Source organism: Anneissia japonica, unplaced genomic scaffold, assembly GCF_011630105.1.
Source record: "Anneissia japonica isolate Jap-2015-1 unplaced genomic scaffold, ASM1163010v1 scaffold597_len517326_cov190, whole genome shotgun sequence".
In the NCBI taxonomy this organism is placed as follows: domain Eukaryota; kingdom Metazoa; phylum Echinodermata; class Crinoidea; order Comatulida; family Comatulidae; genus Anneissia; species Anneissia japonica.
In genome coordinates, this window is record NW_022699214.1 from 346,749 (window position 1) to 370,702 (window position 23,954).

The 23,954-nt window shown below is 36.1% G+C and overlaps 2 protein-coding genes across 5 annotated transcripts in view; one reads left to right on the forward strand and one right to left on the reverse strand.

Annotated features, from left to right (window-relative positions):
• Nucleotides 1-3,717: 3,717 nt before the first annotated feature.
• LOC117102876 overlaps nt 3,718-23,954 on the forward strand; it is a 22,772-nt gene continuing 2,535 nt past the window's right edge. The window contains exons 1-16 of the mRNA XM_033243319.1: nt 3,718-4,009; nt 5,366-5,524; nt 6,123-6,212; nt 7,661-7,788; nt 15,230-15,371; nt 16,524-16,634; nt 16,915-17,062; nt 18,173-18,298; nt 18,701-18,825; nt 19,198-19,381; nt 19,613-19,778; nt 19,930-19,975; nt 20,362-20,649; nt 21,062-22,621; nt 22,884-23,258; nt 23,494-23,559. Of these exons, the coding sequence (XP_033099210.1) occupies nt 3,773-4,009; nt 5,366-5,524; nt 6,123-6,212; nt 7,661-7,788; nt 15,230-15,371; nt 16,524-16,634; nt 16,915-17,062; nt 18,173-18,298; nt 18,701-18,825; nt 19,198-19,381; nt 19,613-19,778; nt 19,930-19,975; nt 20,362-20,649; nt 21,062-22,621; nt 22,884-23,258; nt 23,494-23,559 (3,951 nt within the window). The 5' untranslated portion in view covers nt 3,718-3,772. The remainder of the gene's footprint in view (nt 4,010-5,365; nt 5,525-6,122; nt 6,213-7,660; nt 7,789-15,229; nt 15,372-16,523; nt 16,635-16,914; nt 17,063-18,172; nt 18,299-18,700; nt 18,826-19,197; nt 19,382-19,612; nt 19,779-19,929; nt 19,976-20,361; nt 20,650-21,061; nt 22,622-22,883; nt 23,259-23,493; nt 23,560-23,954) is intronic.
• Nucleotides 10,321-14,589, reverse strand: LOC117102877. Of its 4 annotated transcripts, none has more exons than XM_033243322.1 (5): nt 14,425-14,589; nt 12,812-13,354; nt 12,583-12,633; nt 11,929-12,054; nt 10,321-11,255 (listed from the first exon to the last, which is right to left on the reverse strand). In XM_033243322.1, exons 1-5 carry the CDS (start codon nt 14,492-14,494, stop codon nt 10,999-11,001), a joined length of 1,047 nt encoding a protein of 348 aa, XP_033099213.1. In that variant the 5' UTR covers nt 14,495-14,589; the 3' UTR covers nt 10,321-10,998. The 4 variants fall into 4 exon arrangements, with proteins under 4 accessions (XP_033099213.1, XP_033099212.1, XP_033099211.1 ...); XM_033243321.1 differs by having other exon boundaries at nt 12,589-12,633; nt 12,812-13,360; XM_033243320.1 differs by having other exon boundaries at nt 12,812-13,360.

Here is a 23,954-nt window from a genome sequence, read left to right on the forward strand (position 1 = left end):
GTGAGAGTGTAATTTCCGGCCATCTAGAGATGCCCTAATCATGAATTTTCTTACCTCAGCCCCAACCATGGTGGGGCTCAGGTGGGTGGTTCCTCAGTCTGTGAAAGTCCCTCCCTGGTTCACCTCTCTTTCGAATTCCTGGATCTACCACTGTCGATTTATTATATAATTATTTTTGGGCTTATTTATAATGCGTCTATTGCAATTTTCACTTTATCCTCTCAAACAGTCCTAAGAACGTTCAGAGTGCGCTACTTCACAGGGGGATTTGACCCCGCCGGGCTCCTACGTAATTCACATAACGGCTTCCCTCCTGGCTACGTTCTTGATACTATTTAGATCAATGGATGTAATGATTTAGCAGCCCGCCCTACCATTTAGAGAGCCTGAAAAACTCTATAGACGGACAGATATTGATTTTCGCCTTTAATACTATTTAGATCCATGTATGTAATGATTTAGCAGCCCGTCCTACCATTTTGAGAGCCTGAAAAAAACTATAGACGGACAAATATTGATTTTTGCCTTTAATAATTGTAGGCCTATGCATTTTCCGCTTGACCTCAGGTGGTACCTAGGCAATCCTTAGAATATTGTGTCTTTTGATCGGTCTGGTTGTACACCTCATCGTTTTTATGAATATCAATGTAAATAACATATATGTCCATACGATATGGGCTTGCCTCTCAGGGGCAGAACCTGGATCTTTTTTAGATGCGAGATGTGGGGGTCTACCAAAATGTTCAGATGGTTTAAATGAACACCTGCCTCTGCCCCATCATTGGAATATGGTCCCCATATTGTGCGGATGAAGTTGATTAAACGGATATTTGCAAAGGTCTTAACTTATGCCAACTTATGGGTATTATTTTAGTCATAAAAAATATGCATGGTGGTAAAATTCTAGGGGCCTTGTTACTACCGCTAATGTAGATGCAACAGCTTTAGATAGTAATGTAGTAACAACCGTTAATGCAACACACTCCACAGCTTATGTAGTAAAACCCCCGCTAATGTTGAAACCCCAACAACTTGTAGTAAAAAGAAAATCAATCCAAGCTAATGTAGAACGTTCAACGGCTAATGTAATAACAAAAATTGCCTCACATCTTAATGTAACTACTATCGCCAGCTAATGTAGAAGAATATTGCAATTTTACAATACCATTGGCTGAAAAACATGCGAGGAAGTAAAATCAGGTTGTCTGCAACTCTCCACATTTTCTAATGGAAAGTGAACCTGTGAGGGCACGTTTTTAAAAATGACTACATATACCTATATGATATCGGGTGCTCATCTCGGTAACCACTAATCAGTAAGGCTTAATAATGGTCTCACATTGTTCATGTCGCAGTCTGTAGTTCCCCATTACATTTAACATAAGTTTTTCCAATTTCTGTTATTCTTATTGGTTTAAAATTTAGCAGGCAGTTATTAGTGTCGGTCGGTCATTCATCAGTAGGTGGGTCGGTCAGTCTGTCCGTTAATCGGTCGCTATTTCAATTTCTATCTGTCTTATTGATATCAAATTTTAGCAGGCAGTCCATCAGTGATGTCATTCGCTTAAAAGTATATAAAAATGAACCAGAAACAATGTAGCCACTTAAGTAAACAGCGAGATAGAAATGCCTCCCCTTCGGACAAACAGTGCCCCTTTTCAGAGCAAAATATAAAATATATAGCCCTAGCCATATCAAATATATATATAATATGATGAATTGGTGGTGGCTTAGTGGTTATGACGTGTATATGTACTGTCTCTTATACATACAACCTTCTTCAGCGTATAAGTGTTATAATATATATATATATATATATATATATATATAGTCTGAGATTAAACATGATGAAGTAAGCCAAGTTCGTTTTTGCAGTTTGATTATAAACAAAAAAATCTAGGCCTACCTAATTTTCAGGACACGTGAGCTGAATTTCCTTTTTGTTACAATGGGAAAATTAAAAAATCGGGAAAGCTCATTTCCCGCCATCTAGGAATCACAATTTTTCCGGGCGGTGGGGGTGGGGGGACCCTCAACGGTCCTTCTTTTTTGGGGTTCATTGATTCATGGAAAAAAGAATACGTATGCAACTACTCATTTTTTTTTCTGTGTGTACTAGTACTGTACACACATAATAGGCCTATTTACTGTAATAAGAAAGAGGACAAAATTACCTGAAAGTTTACAAAAGGGAAAAACCTTAAATTTTGAAGAACTTAATAATTAAAGGACACTTCAAGTCGGGAAAACTCATTTCTCGCCATCTAGGAATCAACATTTTCCCGGGGAAGGGCACCGATCCTCCGTTCTATTTGGAGTTTGCAACTACTCAATTTTGCTTATGTACGTATACACACATAAATAGGCCTCAGCTTACTGTAATAAGAATGAGAAAGTTTACCTGACCGCTTTCAAGAATGAATTTTGAAGAACTTAAAACACACCTCAGAAGATAGATAAGTCTAAATTTATATTAAACTATAATGTGTAATGGGAGTTACATATTATTAATGATTAATGTGGTTGCTGCAGCTAGATTAAAACACCGTGATATGTATGAACCATTTTTGCTTTCAATAACTGAATCTCTATGAACGGAAAATACACTGGACTATACAAGGTCGGCTCATATATAGCGCGCAATGGTTATGAGTCTCGATATACCTCGCTATTACCATTGCAGCAATAGTTCGAATCTCCACTAACGTCGCGGGGTAGTAAAATTGGTTTTCATCACTGCATAGTAAAGTGTTTACTGGTGTTTTTTTCTATAGATATGGTAAAGCAGAGTGGTAAATATTGGCATTAGCACGTTCTCTTACAAAGCTTTCAAATTGTGCTAATGCTACTATATCAGCTCTTGCGTTATGCATTCTTAGTCAAAGTGTTAATCAAAAAATATCGCACACTAAAGAATTCTTATCGAAAGAGTGATGTGATGCATAAATCAATCAATCAATGGATAGTAAATGCCAAATCAAAATGATGTTACATAAACCTGTTGTTTATTCATTTATATAAGGACATGGCAAATTGAATTTATAAAGTTAAATTGATTAATTTTTTTATTCAATTTAATCAGTTGATATAATACAAAGACCCAATGTAATTTTGTGAAAATCTCCCAAGCTCTATATACACCGTGTTGCCAACATTAATTGCCAAAACATAAAAAACAAGATACTCATTAAATCGGTGAACGAAATAATTATTTAGTGTGTATTAATATTAACATGCATGAAGGTTAGATGCCCACCCGTAGAATTCTCCCACTCAACTCTGTAGGCCAACTCAACTCATGCAATGTTGCATTTAAATCATCCCCACCATTCCGTCACTAAATCTTAGTTCACATTAGAGCAATATACACACACTAACTCAAGCGCAAGTCGCGTTTTAATCGCATCTGATCTTGGTTTAATGTATACGTATGAACCAAGCCCGGCGCCTCACTCTAGTGTTTACTATTTTGAAACCGTAACAACAACACACGCGTAAAATATAGGATATCCGAATGGCGCGCGCGATAAGGAAATGGTAACTGAGTGACGAATACCGCTTGTCACGCGCGGAGTTTTGTAACTATAACAACCGCGTTTGCGTGTCTGTAATCATTGTTGTCGTTTGAAAACATGCACATTGAGCGAAGTAACAATGTCTCGTTAAGTTCTGCCCTAACTAACTTCAACATTACCCTATGAGCATGGGCAGGCTACACTCATTGGATATGCATTTTCTAATCATAAATTAGCCTACCATCTACGAAGACAGAATGTCACAAGATACGAGTTTGCCTCAGAAGCCCAGCTTGACAGGAGTGAGTACCGACATGGACGATGATTGTCATCATCATGGAAGTTACTTCTCGCTTGGCGGCAATGAAAAGAGTGTTGTGGAAATGCCGGCTTTACCAGCCTGGATGATCAACACCCCTATGCACAGCAAGCTACCAGTAATCGACGCACCGAAGGGCAAGTATGTTCTCTTCACAACAGGACTTTGCGAGAAGGTATGAGAAAGGCAGGTGTAGGATTAGGCCAGGCCTAGTATTATTAAATAATTATTAGTACTTTTTTTTAGTTACTGTACGTGTAATAATAAATAAATTTAGGCCTGTCATTTTTATTTAAACGGTGATATAGGTCTAATAATAAAAAAAAATATTGATGGTGATGATGGTAGGTATAGTAATAATAATAATAATAATAATAATAATAATATTAATAATAATAATAATAATAATAATAATGATAATGATAATAATAATAATAATAGTAATTAGGCCTATATATTACATAGGGCCTAGTATTATATTTACAGATATCATACATATGCATATTAAAACAATTTTGAATTCTTCTCTTGTAGGTATATCTATATATAAGTATATGGCTAATTATATAGGCCTTATAATATACATGTAATACGTTGATGAATTGATTGTCTGAAAAAGGTACTCACATTTATTGGTTTTGAGAGAATTATTAGAGACATGAAAACAATTCTAAATTATGAGTTGTTGGTCTATTTCAAGTTGAACGAAAATTGCAAATAACACAAACGTGTGTGTATATATATGTATATATATATATATATATATATATATCTGTCTCTTATACACATCTAGATGTGTATAAGAGACAGATATAAAACATCGTTACTAAGATGACTATTCTAAGCTTTTTATTAGAAGTTGCAATTCAGCTTTAATGACACTTGGCCATTTAAAAGATTAATTCATCATCTTACATCCCGTATATATTTATTCTGAATTTCAAAATTAAAATAAGTTCAATAATTCAGTAGCGGCAAGTAATCAATTTTGAGAAGCGAATCACTGATTAACCGACTTGTGCATTAGTACGCTGACGTCACAGAATTACGTTGTTGAGGTAACAACAATAGGCCTAGTATGAACATTGTCTAAATATCTAATTATAAGATTTTAAAAAATATATAGTTTAAAGGGGATGATACATGTTATATTTTACAGAGGACCATTATCATCGAATCCGGACTTGCGTATTAAGTCATAAGTCACTCTTATTGGTCAATCAAAACATTTAGGCCTACAAAAACATTTACAGTAAATCGGGAAAAAAAAAGAAAACACAAAAGTGACAGAGAGATGGCCAAGAGACTACATAAAGGCTAAAAGGCCTGTCATTGTAGCCCCTTTTGACATAATAAATAACGAAATTAACTGTTAATTTTTTAAAGATTTTCAATAATGTTTTGCTTAATAAATAATGTTTCCGTGCTCCATTTTAGGCAAAATCCGGGTTATATCCGGTAAAATACATATATGGTACTATGTTTTCATGAGATGAACCGATATGTTGACGAACACATTTTATTCTCATAGCTTGACTGTTCATCTAGCAGTTTGGATTTCGACGCTAGTCCACAGACCATCTCAGTCGAATACAAAAGCCTACACGATCCTCATCTTAAGTGGCATTACAATAGCACTGCTGTCTATAAACGCCTTGTCAAAAATGGTTTCATCACATCTGACGGGAAGGTAATTAATTACATCACCATCATGATCGTCGTTGTTGTCGTCGTCGTCATGATGATGATGATGATGATGATGATGATGATGATGATCATCATCATCATCATCATCATCATCAATAACAACAAGTACTACTACTATTACTACTACTATGCATATTCTTACAATGGAGGTATTTTTATACCTCCATGTTGCTAAGTTTAACTTAACATTACCCCTCAAGACACACCCTTGTTAAGGGGACAGCTTATTTGTCCCGAAGTCCACTTAATAGCTATAGGTTTGTATTACTACTAGTTCTAGTACTACTACTTTCCACTATCAATACCAACAACAAAAGAACAATAAAAATATTATTTCAATAATTAAATGAATTAAATTAGAAAATGGATTATAACAACACTCAATTTATTGTCATTAGAATGATATATACATCGGTGCCAATACATTTATATCGAAATTAATTAAAACCCTTTCTTCTTTTACAACGACGCTGTACTTATTCCATAAACACCTTATTCAATTTATAAACAATTTTTAAATGTACAGTATTAAAAAAAATATGTATGTAAAAGTGAACTTATTTGGAATTGATTACCAACAGGTAATATGTACATTAAAAGAATTCAACGACTATCACCAGTATCTGAAGCAGATCCGCCTCTCAAAGATCAAACAGGAACGGAAACGCATGGCAAGTAGATTTATACATGAATCAAAATGTTATACAAAGGAAAGAGCCAAGCCTCATCCCCTTGAAAACGCATGACGGTCATAGTTCACTTTGATTGAAATGCGTTATACGCAACGTAGCTCAACTTTTTACAAGATACCGCCACATATTGCGTTTCTGCGCTTCTCCCCTTGGTTGCGTTTCAAGCCAGGCACTCACTGTGTCGTTCGACGGCCGTACGACGAATCCAACTCCGCTCCTCTTGAGTGCAAGACACGCGCGCTGTCTATTTTCGGTGGCAGTCTGAACGGATCAGTAAAAGAGATCCGTTGCGTGCGCGTCGTGGTGTTGCGTTCTCCATAGAATCGCGTCGGCCGACGACTGTCGGGCGGTGAGTGCCCGTCTTAAAACATGTGAAATAGTCGCTTCTTTTCTTTTGCTACTGAATCGTCATTGAATCTTAAGGCATGCTCAGGTCGACAGGGAACTCAACTCGACTCAACTCAACTCGTCGACATGAGCGCTCCGCGCCACTGAAAGGAACTGAACGCAACTGACCGCAACTGAAGGAACTGACAGTCACGCATATTTGTCGACATGAATCAAGTTGAGTTGAGTTGAGTTTAGTTCCTTTCAGTTGCCCAAGTTCAACTTTTTGCGGAACTGAAAGGAACTAAAGCGCGAAAAAAATGCCGATTCGGAACTCAAAGGAACTGAAAACGTTGATCCTGATATTAATCGTAATCAAGATGCATTAACTGAAAAAAGATATTATATTACAATGTTTTGTTAACGACAGATGACTTTGTATTAAAAAATATAGACCATAGGCCAGGTTTTTATTCTAAAGGAATACGTTCGTATTTATTACTATGGTATTACAATAAAAATATTAAAACAAGACAGAGGGGCATTTTATCTATGGCTAAATATGGCAATCTAGAACAGTAGTAGCCTAGACCTATTTTTCCAGACGCGCCTCTAGTCTGGGGACCTATTCAAAATGTTCTATTCAATGCCGCCTGGACTAGACTAGGAGAGCCTATTCTTCCAAAATGTTTCGACCTGGCGAACCTTTGCTAAAAAGGTACACTTTCTCCATCAAAAGGAATGGAATGACCTGTTCGAAGCACGAACTCCTGTAGACCAAACCCAGTACCGTTTAGTTCCTTTCAGTTGCCAGTCGACATGAGTCAAGTTCCGTTCAGTTCCTTTCAGTTGCTCAAAGTCGACATCAGTTCCGTTCAGTTGCGTTCAGTTCCTTTCAGTTGCGCGGAGCGCTCATGCCGACGAGTTAAGTTGAGTTGAGTTGAATTCCTTTCAGTTCCGTGTCGACCTGCGCCTGCCTGTAGAAATTTTATAGTGGTCTGCAATCGACCGATCCCTAATGACAAAAACTCTAAACTTCAAAATAACTTCTATGACATCATTCAATGTCAATATTTTCTGTCCCTCCTTTACAAAAACAGTTGGAAGAAAAACAGAAAGAGAAAAGAAAGATTGGAGTTAAGAATAAAGAAAATGAAAATATCCGGGACATTCGAACTAGAAATGCAAGAGAGAGGAAGAAGAAACAAGAAGAAGACAAAGAAGCTAGGTAATAAATATTTTTGCATGCTAACAGTCTAACAGCCACGCATGATTAGTCGTATACATGTATTCGGTTAGAATTAGGCCTATCTAAATTCTAAGGTTTGTGTAATAATTTGCCTGGGAGAGAACGAAAAAGTTGCCGACAAATTCCCAATGAACGGGGACATTGCGCTACTCCTCTCATAACTTTCAGCAAATCAGCGTTCTTAAATCTCTCTGACCCTGTGCGAGACGGTCAAAATTCCGTTTTGTTTTAGTGTGCACTTAAAGTCCAATTAAAATGATGCTTTTTAAGTTGCTGATTATTGAAGTATTACATGTTTAACAAATGTGTGGTAATAAAATATTTAATTTTTGGTTTATAAATATTAAAAATGACGATTTAAAATATTAGTATAAGCCCCGCCCACTAGAGATGTTCACTGTTTGAGCACCAGCGATGTAGCCAGGATTTTGAAAGGTGGGGGGGGGGGGAGCCGTTATGCGAATTACGTATGACCCCGGCGGGGTCAAGGGGGCGAATCCCCGTGAAGTAGCGCACTCTGAACGTTCTTAGGACTGTTTGAGAGGATAAAGTGAAAATTGCAATAGACGCATTATAAATAAGTGAAAAAATAAATATATAATAAATCAACAGTGGCAGATCCAGGAATTCGAAAGAGAGGTGAACCAGGGAGGGACTTTCACAGACCGAGGAACCACCATGGTTGGGGCTGAGGTAAGAAAATTTATGATTAGGGCATCTCTAGATGGCCGGAAATTACACTCTCGCACTTCAATTTGAATATATTTTTCTTTTTTTTCCTTAAAAAAATGAAGGGGGGGGGGGTGCCTTGAATCCACCTCTGCTCAAAATATTCTTTATCCAGAATAGTCATAATCACGAAAAATGGACATGAAAAACCAGATTACAACCTAAAAACAAACAGCAGTCACTAAGACATACATCAGGAGCCGACTCGATGGAGTTTAATGTCATACCCAGGGAAGGGCACAGATCTGTTTGAAAGGTGGAGGGGGAGGGCATTTTGTGAGTCGACACCCACCCCAGCCCCACAATGGTTGGAGTTGAGGTGAGAAAATTTGAGGAAATTGTACCTCTAGATGGCCAGAAATGACCATTTTAGTAAAATTCATCATCATCACATGACCATTATTCAAAATGAAGCGCCAAAAAAAATTCTCATGATCTTTTATCAGGGCTTTTTAACAACCATAGAGATCTTATTAATGTGTGTGTGTATACCATAGAAAACAAAGCTTAAAAACATTGTCTTTGATTATGTACTTTACATAGGCCTACTTCAAAAACGTGATTTCACAACCACCTAAGCCCCACCCTGTCTCTTATACACATCTAGATGTGTATAAGAGACAGAAACAATTCTCATGATCTTTTATCAGGGATTTTCGGCAACCATTATGTGTGATGTACAATAGGAAATAAAGTTTATAAACACTGTCTTTTAGTACGTAATTTACATACTTCAAAGCCGTGATTTCACAATCACCTCAGCCCCACCATGGTTGGGGCTGAGTAGTATCTCTCGAGATGGCCGGAAATGACACTTTTATATAGTAAAATTCATCATCATCACATTACCATTATAGTCAAAATGAAACGCCAACAAATTTCTCATGATCTTTTATCAGGAATCTACTTAATGTCCAGGACAACTTAGGCCTAATTATAGCTTACTAAGCTTTAACTATATATACTATAGTATGATCAACAAATCACAACTTTTTTTTCGCATTTAGCACAATTTTCTTAACTTTTTATTGCTATTAATATTATTATCAATCATTATATCCTCATTATCATCATTGTTATTATTATTATTAATATTAATAGTAGTATTATTAAACAAACATGATCTTTTATCAGGGATTTTTGACAACCACAGAGATCTTATTCTTATTAATGTGTGTGTGTGTAATATACCATAGAAAAAAAACGCTTAAAAACATTGTCTTTGAGTATGTACTTTACATAGGGCTACTTCAAAAACGTGATTTCACAACCACCTCAGCCCCACCATGGCTGGGGCTGAGGTGAGAAAATTTGAGGAAATAGTACCTCTCGAGATGGCCGGAAATGACACTTTTATATAGTAAAATTCATCATCATCACATTACCATTATAGTCAAAATGAAAGGCCAACAAATTTCTCATGATATTTTATCAGAGATCTACTTAATATCCAGGACAACTTAGGCCTAATTATAGCTTACTAAGCTTTAACTATATATACTATATTATGATCAATAAATCACAACATTTAGCACAATTTTCTTCAACTTTTATTGTTATTAATATTAATATCAATTATTACTATCGTCATCATCATCATCATCAATTAGTAGTAGTATTATTAAATAAACATTTAAAGAAACTTGCAAAAGGATAAAAATGAAATTGAACCACGGTATCGCATTTTTATCTTAAAAGACCTGGCCTGAGATTTATGGATTTAAGATTTTTTTAAATCACGCTTAGGCCTATGTGTTCTATTAGGCCTATGTATAACGTGTACTGATGCATATTTACATGTTTAGAAGTATCCATTTTAAGTGATCCCAGGAAAGAATTTGTATTGGCTCAAGAATAAGCTTTAACATTTCAACACTGTGTACAAAGGGGAGGGGGGGGAGCTGCGGCTCCCACGGGATACGTCCCTGTTGAGCACTACTAATACTGTCCTACTCTACGCCCGCGGATAGGCCTCATAGTAACTGCACGAACACTCGTCAGCGTACGATGGTTAATATTATTAGTAATTATACATTTTTTAAGTCTAAATTAGCTTACAGTATGTATATCAAAGTTTATTTTGCAACATTTTTACATTACAATGTAACGTAGAAGCTGAAATTTGATGTATTGTACACGGCCTAGCCGGCCTTCGATGATGATAGTAAACAAAGCCGATTCGGCGATCATCATCACGTCACATCATAATTGCCTGGTTGTTTTTCATGTTCGACTACAATAAAAAGCTAAGTTTTTATAAAAGCTTAGTCTTCCGTGCATTTAGGTCATGAGTTTTAGCTGAAGCGTATTGCTAATTAATATTAGAATTATTTCTGCATATCAGCATTATTCCTGCATAAGCACGAACACAAAGGCCATTGAACTACTATGAACATAAATGATTCTTCTTGCATAATTGTGACTACATGTAGGCCTATATCAGTTCTGTCCATACATCATTTAATGATTGACGTCAAGTTCCATGTACTCCGACTGTGTAGGCATTGGTTGCATGTAATTGTTTTCATCCATAGCAGTCATATCATACGTCGGGTTGTTGTGGCTACCACTAGGCCTACTAGCATTTGGTGGTTGGTCATACACTTCGTAATCGTCCTCAGTCGAGATTGCGTTGCGTGGTATATCATACATGTTTGTGTTGGTATCCTCACTGGCTGCGGGATTGCGTTCAGTCATCTTCGAAGCCGGAAAATGCTCTGAAGTAAAAAAATAAATAAAATAAAAACCACAATTATGTAGCGTTACTATTTTGTGGTTTATTTTAGGCCCACATGATTTTTTGCTTAAACCCTTCTTTGGTCAGAGCTTCCCTGTAGGGTTAATGGGGAAAGTTTTTATGACTTTGAGAGCGACATGGAGAGTGTTACGTACAGAGAGGAAGCCAAATTTTGGGGTGGGGTGAAGACCCTTGACAATGGCGCACCTTGTAATATAAACCGTTATCTCAAGATGTTTCGTTAGAACAGTTTAAGATGAAAAATTTATACTAATTATGACGTAAATTTCCAACTTTAAATTGGCTCTTTTGACACAGAAATTGTGACACAGTTTGAACAAGTAGTTATAAATACGAGATTAAATACGCCTAAATAAGTGATAACGTTTAGCCGGTCTACCATTAAATCTAACTGGTCCTTCAAGCTCTGATTTCAACCACAGGTACTCATTGGCCCTAAAATGATTGGATGTTATTATGAAAAGAGAACATTATTATAAGGCCATAATAGCAAACTACATTTACTAAAATTCCGTCTTCCATTTTTAGGTACAGTTAAAAAAGTGATTAAGTTTGCTGTTTGATAGGTGGCCTTTTTATGTAGCCTGATCCTTGGATGAATTTATAAAAATATCAATTTAAGTACAGGTTACCGTTTCTATTGGTCTGGTTCTCTCCTGTGGCAGTGCATTTTCTCTTCTTGCAATATAAAAGTAATGTTATCAACAACGCTATAATGATAATCGATTGCGCAATTATCACAGCCATATACACGTACTCTGGAATAAAAATGTATCTATATAGTTATGTGAGTATCGTCTGTGCATACTGAAAACAGAATTTTAAGAAATCAGCTTGGAAGTTCTCATGCAATACCGGTACATTCTCTCTCGAAATATTAATAATGCTGTCCTTTTCATTTATTACGCAGAAGAAATCAATTCGTCTCCAACCTGTCTCCCTCTCACCAAACATTCCTCTCAGTACGCAAAAGAAACCAATTTTTCTCCAAACTGTCTCCCTCTCACCTAATATTTCTCTCAGTACATTATCACAGAAAAGATGTTTAGGTCTATAAAGCTTTGTTTCCATACAATCGCTACACGCTATAGCCGACAGCTTTCGGTGATGCTGGTTGGTCGGTCGAATCGGGAAACCTTGCTTTTCGTTTGCGTCGGGGACTGCTACACAGTACAACGATTGCACTGAAAACACTTTAGCGACAGTGTAGCGATTTTATGGCAACCAGGCTTTCCGTATTTATTAAATTTAAGTTATTGTTGTTAAAATGATAACAATTTGCTTACGCTCACCGTTGCATTGTAGAGGTGTGTTGACAGGAGCAGAAGTTACAGAACCTAAAACACACAAGTTATTGTCATTTTCATTGATTATGCAAAAAGAAAACCTATCCAACCAACCCCCTTCTCACACATATCTATCAGTATCACATGGCTAGCAGAAAATATGTATACAGGCCTACCGCAGTTAGTCGATTTTAATTATTATAATGATGATCAGAATGATGATGCTTACCGTTGCCTTGCAGAGGTATGTTGCCAGGAGCTGATGTTATTTTGGAACTTATTTTATATTGACACAAAGCGCCAGTACTTTTTAAGTTTTTATATTCCAAAATGGAATTTGTACACCGAGCATCGTACCAGAAACCATCATATGTGTCCATGTAAACTCCAGCGCAGGCTCCATTTTTGATCGTCGGTTGCATTCGCTTAGTATTCCAATTCGTATATTGCGTAGCCTTACTTGTATCATCCCATCTCCAAATATCTTCGTTCTCCTTTCGACGCAAGCCTATGAACAAGCTCGTCTCAGGGTGCACTAATTTGAGATAGGCTGCTAAACTATATTGCACATTATTGTTAGGTATAGAGGCTAGGTTCGTCCCATTATCCTCACATCGGTCCTTTGCATCTTTCCATGAAGTTTTGACGACGTTTAGGTCAAAATCAGGAAAACTAAAACTGCTGCTGGAGCTGTCGTAAAGGTTATTTTCAGCCTGTATTATCACTATGTAGCAGTTGGAATCAAGAAGAAAACCATCGCATTCTGATGAATCTACGACTGAAGAAAATTTTAAATTTAAATTAAAAAAAACATATCTATTCACCTCTTAAATTATCATTATTATGGTTATTAATACAAACATATATTAATAAGGTAAACCTACCAATATTCAATTCTTGTAGGTTTATGTAATGGTAATGGATGGCCACAGCGCATCCAATTGAGATAAATAGACAGTAGAGTGCTGTAAGGTCTTAATCTCTGTATTACAATAAGTCAGTAATTTGTGGTACACTCGACAAGTATTATATTAGGAGCAAATGTTATTACATATTTTTTTAATAACATAAACAATTAACATCTCGACGAGATTTGATTGACAGATAAACCGACTAATCAGCGAACGTCATTTAGTCACGTGATCAAACAAATTTTAATTTCCTTAGACAGCTGATTGTCACACGAAACAGGCTACGTGAGCCTAGATGTCTGTGCTTGGTTATAGCATGGAGAAAATAAAAACTATTTTATTTTCTCCATGGTTATAGATACCCAGATTTACACAAGCATTGCGTGTGACTTGGCCTTTGCCGACAACGAGGTTGACTGAATGCGGCTTTTCCCTCTTCCTTTGAAAGCGAAATACAGAGGCTTTTACAACAATTTCCCCGCCTGAGCAATAGCAAAATCAAAAACAAGACCAAAAACAAAATCAGAAATAAAATCGAAAACAAAACCGAAAACAAAAATAAAACAGTACCCTATAGTAGCAGTATAGAGTGACATAATATTGATATTAATAATACATCTACGTTGGTTTTTTCACCTAAGGTGTGATTTAAACATTTAAACATTTACTTATTATGTTGGAGTCAAAAGTTAAAATATTTAACAATAATTTGATAGGCTTTAATGAAAATAGGTTTAGTAGGCATAGTCAATAATAGGCCTAGCCTATTGTGTGCGAACCAACAGTATCTTTATATAGTGGTAAAAACCAAGGTTGACATTGTTATTGGTCAATTGATACTAGGCCTAGATATTGTATTTTCTTGTCAAGGTGGTTTTAAGTCAAATATTAGACTATTATATTATTATTGCTCTCAAAATTAGTCTCTTACCATCTGCACCAGTGATCTCGAGAATGAACAGTAGGCCTATAATGCATGCGAACACAAGAGTCCTAATCATGTTTCTTTCAGTTCGGCTTATACTTTCAGATGTATTTTTGTCCGTCTTTCTAATGAGTTGTTGTAGCGGTAGTACAGTTTCACTGGTACTGTTGATGCTCCTGAAACAGGAACTAAACGAAAGTTGTAGGAAGTGGTTGCATCACCGTCATTTCCTAATACTACCAGTATAATATTTACTCACGCACTTACGTTGCATGTTGTATTTCAATCTCACTTTCATTATTGGTAGGCTTTCCTCACGCACTCCCCATAATGTATTTCATTTTCACTTTTATTAATTGGTAAGCCTATCACACAGAAGCATCGAAATGTTATAAGAATAATATCTTTATTTCTTCCTCTTGAAAACATAAAAAAAAAGAAAGAGGAGGGGAGTCAGAACATAAGGAGGAACAGGTTGCTACCCCAAGGTTTTTGTCTGCCCATACATAAGTGTCTCAATAATTAACTCTCATTAAACATTTACATATCAAGATTAAACAAAATCGCATTCTTAAAAAAAAAGCGAATCACACTGACGTATTTCAATGGGGAGCAGGCTGGTGGGGAGGGAGTTCCACAACGCTGGCAATGGCCGAGAAATGATTAAAAAAAAACTATGTTGAAAAAGTAAAGCACGGCACACTACGGATATTTTAACAACAGAAGAATTAATAAAAAAATTATGAATTATCATAATAAAAATGGGAATTGTAATATTCAAATGGGGTATTTTTTTTCACATCATTCGCAGACTTAATGAAATGTTAAGTATTGAGACATTGAGGTTCATCCGCCTAGAGGAAAAAATTAGATTGAAGCAAAAACATCAGAAAACCTCGATGAAAATGGCTCAGGAGAGAAGGAATGAATTAAAGGCACAGCAAATCATAGAGGTATGTATGATATAGCTTATTTCAACAAATTTTAGCACAGTGAATTACTCTCAATTAAATTATTATTATTATTATTATTATTATTATTATTATTATTATTATTATTATTATTATTATTATTATTATTATTATTATTATTATTATTATTATTGATCTATATTTTACACATACCGTGCCGTACTTCAAGCAGGGCTATGGCCTATGCTTACATTGTTTTTTAGGCCAACAAGCCGAAGGAGCCATTATTTTCTGAAGCCCGTGGGCCTGAATGCAATTTTTGAAGGAAATACAGTTGAATTTGCCCTAAATCGAAACCAAATTGGCATTGAAAAATTGTTTGACTTAGATATATTTCGTCTTTTAGATAGTTAATTAATGGGAAACACAACAATTTGGCATCTAAAATAAGATCGATTTAAAAATTAATCGAGTAAGGCAAAGTTAACTTAGGCAAGTTTAACTAATGGCTCCTAAGGCGTCTATTTCCTTAGTGTACGAAATTGGTTTACTATAATTGCTTTATAAGTCAGTTGCGACGTCCATCACCTTTTCTATGGCCCTTTAATCAAACTGCTGGTTGTAGAGCGGTTGCTATAATTATTCGCAGCTCTTCGCGATACGAAGAAGATGAATAAATTGATCGTGGTTATTGAAGTTTATTAGAAGTTATTAGGTAGCCATTTGTTTAATAGATTGAAAAGTTTTCTAAACTTTATTTTGAATTTCAGAGTTTCCTTATTTTTTCTTTTAGTCAATCACCTTGTTATCTCATAACCATTCATGATGCCTTTCTATGTCTAGGACGGTCTAGGTTTCATTCGTGTTAACCAGCACCATCAAGCGAGATTTGTTAGGTTCGTTTGTGTTCATTAGCTTGGCCTAAAAACCCAATATTCCATCGAGATGTACTGTAGTTCTTGCACACGAGACGCAAAAATCGGGCGCACTATATCGAATTAGTGATCAGTCAGGGATTGGAAAATTCAGTGCGCATGAAAGTGATGACGTCATCACTGATTATAAATTGAAATAGGCTTAAAGGTGATGACATTGAGTGCATATTCACATTTTTGCAGTTTTAAGCATAAGAAATCTTGTTATGAATAAAAGTACTGATTTTACATGTAAACTTTTTGTAACTGAAATTACCAGGAAAAGAAGCGGAAAACTAAATTTATAAGAAAAAGAAGCATTGAGGATAAAAGAAGATCAGAGAAACTGGAACGAAGTCATTGCACAAAGCGGGAGGAGAGAGAGGCAAAGGTAAATGGCATGTTTAAAAGTAAAGGAACAGAATACAAATTTCCACCCTTTTAATATTAAAAGGATAACAAACAATAGAAAGCTGAATCTGAAGTGCGATTAAACTAAAATTAGGCATAAAAATTGCACTTTTTTCTATGCGGATTGTACTTCGAACGAAAAAACAAAAGCTCTCTATTTTAATAACAGGCTTACGAGATGATTACAATGATCAATCACATATTTTAGAAGTAGGTCTATAGAAACTATGTAATTTAAACGTTTGTGTTCTGTTTTGCAGCTTGAGAAAAAATGGATCTTACGCGAACGGCTTCATGAAATGCGACTGCTCAGCGAAACAGAAGAAAGAAAGGCAAGACAACTCATTATGGCAAAAAATATATCTGAAAGGGAAGCCTTGGTGGAACAAATGAGGACTCGTCAAAGAGGTTACTTTTTAATTTATAGTTAAATGATTAGATAATTTCTTTCTGAGAGAAAGATTGATGTGATGGAATCCGTATGCGCCGAATTACTTACCTGCAGATAATTTGTCATTTTAAACTTAACATTACTTTGTTGCATTAAGGCCTGTTTATGCTTGCAACGATAACGATAATGATAAAAAGCTAAAAAGCAATTGTTCATATTTTGACAAATTAATTCCAATGACGTCATAATCATTAAAAAACGGTAAAATCGTTGACACTACTACGATTTTATCGTTTTTCCATGATTATTACGTCATTTTAATTGATTTGTCAAAATATTTTGAATCACGATACACGATAAATCGTTATCGAATCGTCCTAGTGTAAAAACTTGTTTCTTTTATTTTATATGAACAATTGCTTTTCAACTTTTTATCGTTATCTTCATCGTTGCAAGTATAAACAAGCCTTAACGCAGTAGTCGTGACAAATCACTTCTTAAATTACAATAGGCTACAGTGTTTTGTCGAGTGTGCCAAAATAAAACGCGACACATACATATGAACTCAAAGTAAACATGATTCAATCACTAGTTCTTCCTCCCACTTACGTAAACTCACTTCTATCAACATAATCTCAGTTAATTCGCCGGTTTAACCAGCTTAAATCAATCAGTGATCAATTATCAACTGTTTTGAGTTAAGTCATTTGTATTACAGGTGATTTTTTTTGCATAATTATGCATTCCATGTCATATTTTGTTAAACTAGCTTCTCTATTAATACACAAATATTTGAAGCACTTTGTTCATATTTTTGATGATATTTACTCCTTTGATTCCATAATGATAATGGCTTTACAAATACTGTACTACAACCATATCTCATTGTGTCTGTACGCAAGTCTTGTGGTGTTCTGTCAGAGTAATATACTGTGTCCTTAAGCCTGGTTTCCCTATAATCGCTACACGCTATCCCGACTTTGGCGACACCGACTGTCGGTCGAATAGGGGAGCCTTTCCAATGGATTCTTGGCTCATTTAGTTCTAATTAACTAAATGTGTGTATTAATTGTTTAGTAAACTTCTGGGCCAATTCAATGGTTTATAACATATGTGTTTTCTTACAGGCGTTTTTAAAAAGATTCAAGAGGATCGAGTAAATCAATTAAAAGCAAGAGAACAGCTGCTTTCAAAGGCTCTAGATATAAAGTTAAAAAAGATACAGGAAAGGTTTCAGAAACGTAACCAAAAAGGCAAATATTTATTATTCTGATCAAAAAAGGTTAAAAAATACCAGTTATTATATTTAAAGAAACCGTTTATAAATGTTTAGGACTTGGTAATACCATGGAGAAAATTATTCCTCCTGGTAATACAGTACTGTAGTAGTAATAACCATAGAACCTTTCCGCTATGGTCCACACCTTGAATATTGCTGCCAGGTTTCACAAAAAAGACAGCGTTAGCGTCGGTAAAAAAAAAAACGTTTTAAATGGAATTTTTTCATCAGGAGAGAAAATGCCACATAATGGCATAGTCTGATAACACAAAAATGTCATGCTAACTGTATTTACGGAGGAAGACAAAAGAATAATACAAAATAGACAAAATATACCGTAAAGCTTTATAACATATTTACTGACCGTATTTTTTAGTACCCAGACCAAAAGCCGCAAACTCTTCACGTAGATCTCGCTTTTCAAGTACTTGGAGTTTAGAAAGGACTCTTAAATCACATGACTTACAACCGTGTGACGATTCGTGGATTCAAAAACTGAAGGTGAATATAGTTTTATGCCAAACTCATGTATGAAGAAACTTAAATCACAAATTTTACACTGTATAAATTTTTTTTTTTTTTAATCGTTGGCAATAACATTTGACATATTGTTGACATGCAATTGAGTGGGTTTGTTTTGTTATAATCTCAAAATGCTGCTAAATGCCTCATTGAAGGATGTAGCACTGGTGCTATATTTATGAAGACGACTGGTGCTTGAGGTTTTTTTTTTTGGTTTTTTTTTTGCTACTTCGAGATTTTGGTGAATGTTCTTAGTGGTGCAGCGTGGAAGGTGTCTGACTTCTGATCGTAAGACTGATATGAAATTGACTATTATATATTTCCATATCCATACAATATCCTTCTTTCCAGGGTGTAAAATGTGACGAAACAGCGGACGCAACTGAGCCGGAAGATATTCAACCAATGGAGAGTCATGGTATAATTTCAAAAACTTCCACACAGAGTTCTGTCAGCAGCACACGAGCAGATATTTCAGTAACTGATGTTGATTCTCGAAAAGCGTCTGTGACTGGCTTCTACACAGTAGCAACAGGTAACGAATGGGGTGAATTAGAATTTATTTTTCTATTAACCTTTCCATGTATTTTAGGCCTACTGCGGGATGTCCCCGACGATAGCAAAGTGGGCGTGGTCGGGCGTCGCTCAAAATCTTTCGAAATTTAGAGGTTTCAAAGGCATGAATAGAGCAAATGAATGATGCCGTCAAGCCACGTTTCAAAATGTAATAATCGTAGTAAGAGGGACGTTGCTTTCGGTTTTTTAGGAATGACTGAGGAATCTCCCAAACACCTACCTAAGAGTGTCGATTCCATAGCGAGAGGTCTTATCTGCGACGTCCTGCAGACTGTAGCCGAAGAGGAAGGATATGACGGGTATTATCTTAGCCCACGAATATCACCAGCCGAAAGCGACAATGACGTCGTTAACAGGTAGGTATAATAATAATTTTATAATAATTACTGTAGTTGGAATGACACTTATTCTGTCAGTGACAACACTTCCAACTGTAAGGTTAGTTAAATAAAATACAGAGTAAACGACAATGTTATTCTTTATCAGTAGCCTATTATTTATCAACAGATCTTTCGTCAGAGCAAAGACTACAGACGGTGGGTCAGATGGAGAGGTATTGGAATTTTAACAATTGTATATAATTCTATATCTTTCACTTAATACGTTTGTATCTCAATCGTTTTTCATTGTCATATAAATTTATACCTTATGCACAGTTAACTATTAAACTTTAATTATACATAATAATAATAATAAGCAAGAATTATGTAGACTAGTCACTACTGTATTTATGTATAATTAATTGAAACATGCTGAATTAAATTATGTAGGCGTATAATAATTATTCATTAATAAAATAATGATAATTATAATGATGAAGATTATGATGTCATGATGATGATGATTTTAGTGATAATGATAATATAGTATTAATGATAACGATGACGGCAATGGAGTCAAATAGAAAAGTCTTGTTTGCAATTTGTATTAATTTTCAAGGACGACTGGTACGCAGCGGCAAACAACATCGTTGGCCAGGCTATTGATGGTGCCATTGGGTTTCTTGAGAACAACCCTGAATTGATAGAATCTTCACAGAGTGGGACCTTATCCGCAGCTAGTGAAGCTCGAGATAACATCCGACGTCAGAGTATAATCTTGTCTTCTGTAATCAATATGATGGACGATACTGGCTTAGATCTCCATTATGTCTCATCTTCAGAAGACAATGCTACTGATGATGAGGATGAGGGTGATGATGACGTCATTGGTATAATTGACAATACGGTATGTAGGTTTGTTCATGTAAGGCGTTTCCGTATGTCGCCTTCATTATAATATTTTTGTATGTTGCTATGGGTTGATACAAAGCGGAGAAAAGAGGCTTCAGATTAGAGAGATCATGTTTTTCTTTTTTCATGTTTCCGTCTCTTGCACCTTGACCACTTTTTAAGTGGATAATGTGCGCTATATAAGTCGTATTTATTATTATTATAGAGTGATGTCAGTGCAATTTTATATAAAATACATGTGACATACGGTTAAAAAACCATATGCCATTACCTATTTTTTTACTAAAATAACTTATGATTATTGCCAACAAGCATTTTGTACCCACTGTGTTGTACAATAATGTCGTCCTCAACTACCCGTTATTGAATGCTATATTAATATTTGTTCGTTTTTATTTCAATGTCAGGGATCATCTACAAATGGAGACGGTGATTGGCAGGTAGAGGACAGGCCAGAACAGTCTCCAGTTCCATCAGCTAACAACACATGTAGGCCTATCGGTTCACGGCGAAGATCGATCAATGAGGCCATTCTGGCACCAGACACTCTTCGTGGGTTCCATGAATTAGAAGCCGATCGAGCCACATCATCTCTGCAAGCTCTGCGATTGGGAGGTAGTATGAGGAGATTGGCTATTGAAGAACGAAGCATACAAAGACGTCATACAGTACCAGACATTGTTCCAATTTTTAATGATGTACAATTGAATATTGACAAGAATACCATTGATTCCAACTTGTGTGCAATTTCCGTCAAACCGAACACATTTAGTCAAGTGGCGCATACACCAATTGAAAGAAACTCTTTTCGTAACATCTTTAAACCTGATATGACACTTTGTAAAGGCACGGCTGACGCTCTTAGGGGAGTTTTGACTCAGCAGCTATCTCAACGCAGAGCGTCCCTTAGAAGTGGAGATATTGAACATGCTTGTGATGTCCTTGTTGAAAATCCTGACGAAGAATCTCATCATCAGGAAGACGTCGTTTCAGTTGAAGAAACTGGTGGGTTCTGTTATTTGCCTAAACGGACACATTATCGACATTCCAAATTAGACGAGATATCCGAGAAAGTGACTGAAGAAGCAATCGAAGAGGAAGACAAAACACAGGAAATCAGTGACGAAGAACTAGAAATATTTGCCCAGCAAATGGTTGCTGATGTTTTAAACAAATTGAAAAATGAGGTAGCAATGGCTAATCAAACTGCAAGCAATGAAGGTGAAAATAATTTTCAATTTCGCTTCGGTGATGATGGTGTACGGCACACAAATCACGAAGTTCACACTGAGGTCATCAATGGAACTGATGATAAGCCAGTTGTTGTTGTAACTACAGTGTCTGCACGCAAAAATGTTAATGATGTTGAGTGGTATGAAGAATGGCTTCCTGGTCCAGATGATATTCAGAATAGAAAGTCTGTAGACAGCAGAACATCTAAGAGGACCAAGTCAAGAGAACATTCAACAATAGCTCGAAGTAGCAAAAAAAAGAGAAATACTTCAAGCACCAGCCGTCTCAGTAAACGAAGCACCAGTGCTAAATCCTTTAAAGAAGCATTGAGAAGCAACAGCAGTAAGACTCGTGTAGTGTCATCGGAACCGATTAAGGCTACTGCCTTGACTTCTGATGAATCAGGTTCTTCGGTCAATTCACGGGTCAGACGAAGGTCGGAGAGCTTTATTTCTCGGTTTGTGTCATCCGTCAGAGATTTTTTCACGTCTAGTAAACATAAAGCTGAAGCGGAGGACGATGAAATAACTGTATTAGGTGATGCTTCTTCTGATATTCTTAAGGATTGTAGAATCAAATCAGAGGAAATCATTGAGACCATAATTTGTGATTCCAAAGAAGGGACGCCGTCCATCCACAATGATTTTGAAAGTATTCATAGCGAGAAAGATGCCAAAGAGTGTACCGAAGTTAAATCTGAATCTGCATCAAATGAACAGTCACGTAAACAAGAGGTATGCCACCTGGGTGAAAGGATTTTAATTAATTTTATCAATATTAATAATCGTCATAATTAAACATCACCATTAGCACAAAATTAGGACCAGTCAGTATGGCCTATTTAAAATTAAACTATAGGGTTCATATGACGAACCATCTCTCTCGTAACCATCTCCATCTCTCTCGCAACATAGGATTTTTTTTTATGTTCGTCTTTATTTCTTTTTAATATATACAATATAATATTTTAAAGGGCTTGTTCTTACCATTGTTTAGGTCAATGGCATATTGACGAAACATCCGTCACAAGTTTCTGAACTTGGTGTCAATAAACGAGCATCTGATTTTCCAAAGGTCGGACACAAGGAAGCAGTTGTATCTGAGTCTGGCGCTGTGAAAAATGGAACAATGTCACCTGGAAATAATGATCAAACACAGGAGCAATCCGCCGACTCAAAACCGAATTTGAACGACGACAGTCGAATAAGCGAGTCCTCAAAAACCTCATGTATTTCTGTTGTCGGTACCAAAAATGAAATTACAACAGAGGATGCCGATGCAATACGCAACGCACTACAGCCAAGCCAAAATATAGAGACCACTAAACCGTCGAAGACACCACCATCTTCATCAGCGAGACTGAAAGAAGAGGTCAGTTTAAGAATGAGATATACCACATTTCCTTTTATTGTGATAAAAAATGATGGTTCTGGTGACGTAATTCTCTGTCCAATCATTTCTTATAGACAAAAATCTTTGATTTGTCCATGTATAGGTATGATGTCATATCACACAACTGTCACACATATTACGGGCAAATCACGATAAAAGTATTTGTCACATAAGATTTGATAGTCGCGATTAATTATACTGTGTATATTTACAGGAATGTAGTCAGGTAGAGGGTAAACCTTCACAGCAATTAAGTACACCCAGACCCCCTTCCAAAAAGGTAAGAACTGTTTGGTAAAAAATAATATAATTCAGTAACATAGTTACCAACCCTCTCGCATCGTGCGGGACGGCCCCGCATTTCTAAGTGATTTTGGTTGAAACACGCATTTTGCAGAAACACATGCGTCATCATAAATTTGTTAGGCATTAGCACTAGGTTTATGCGTGATAACGAATTATCACGAATTCAGGGGAAATTGTATTTAGAATTATAAGAAATTGGTTTTATTAAAAATATAAAAACGGTCATTGAGTACGGTAACTTGAGTCATTAGACATAGGCCCTACGTGAATACTTAATTCACTGACGCGTTACCGGTACTAAAAAGTGATCAGTGTCAGTGATGGCGTCAGGATCTGCCCGACAGGGATATAAAGGCCCCGACAGGGGGA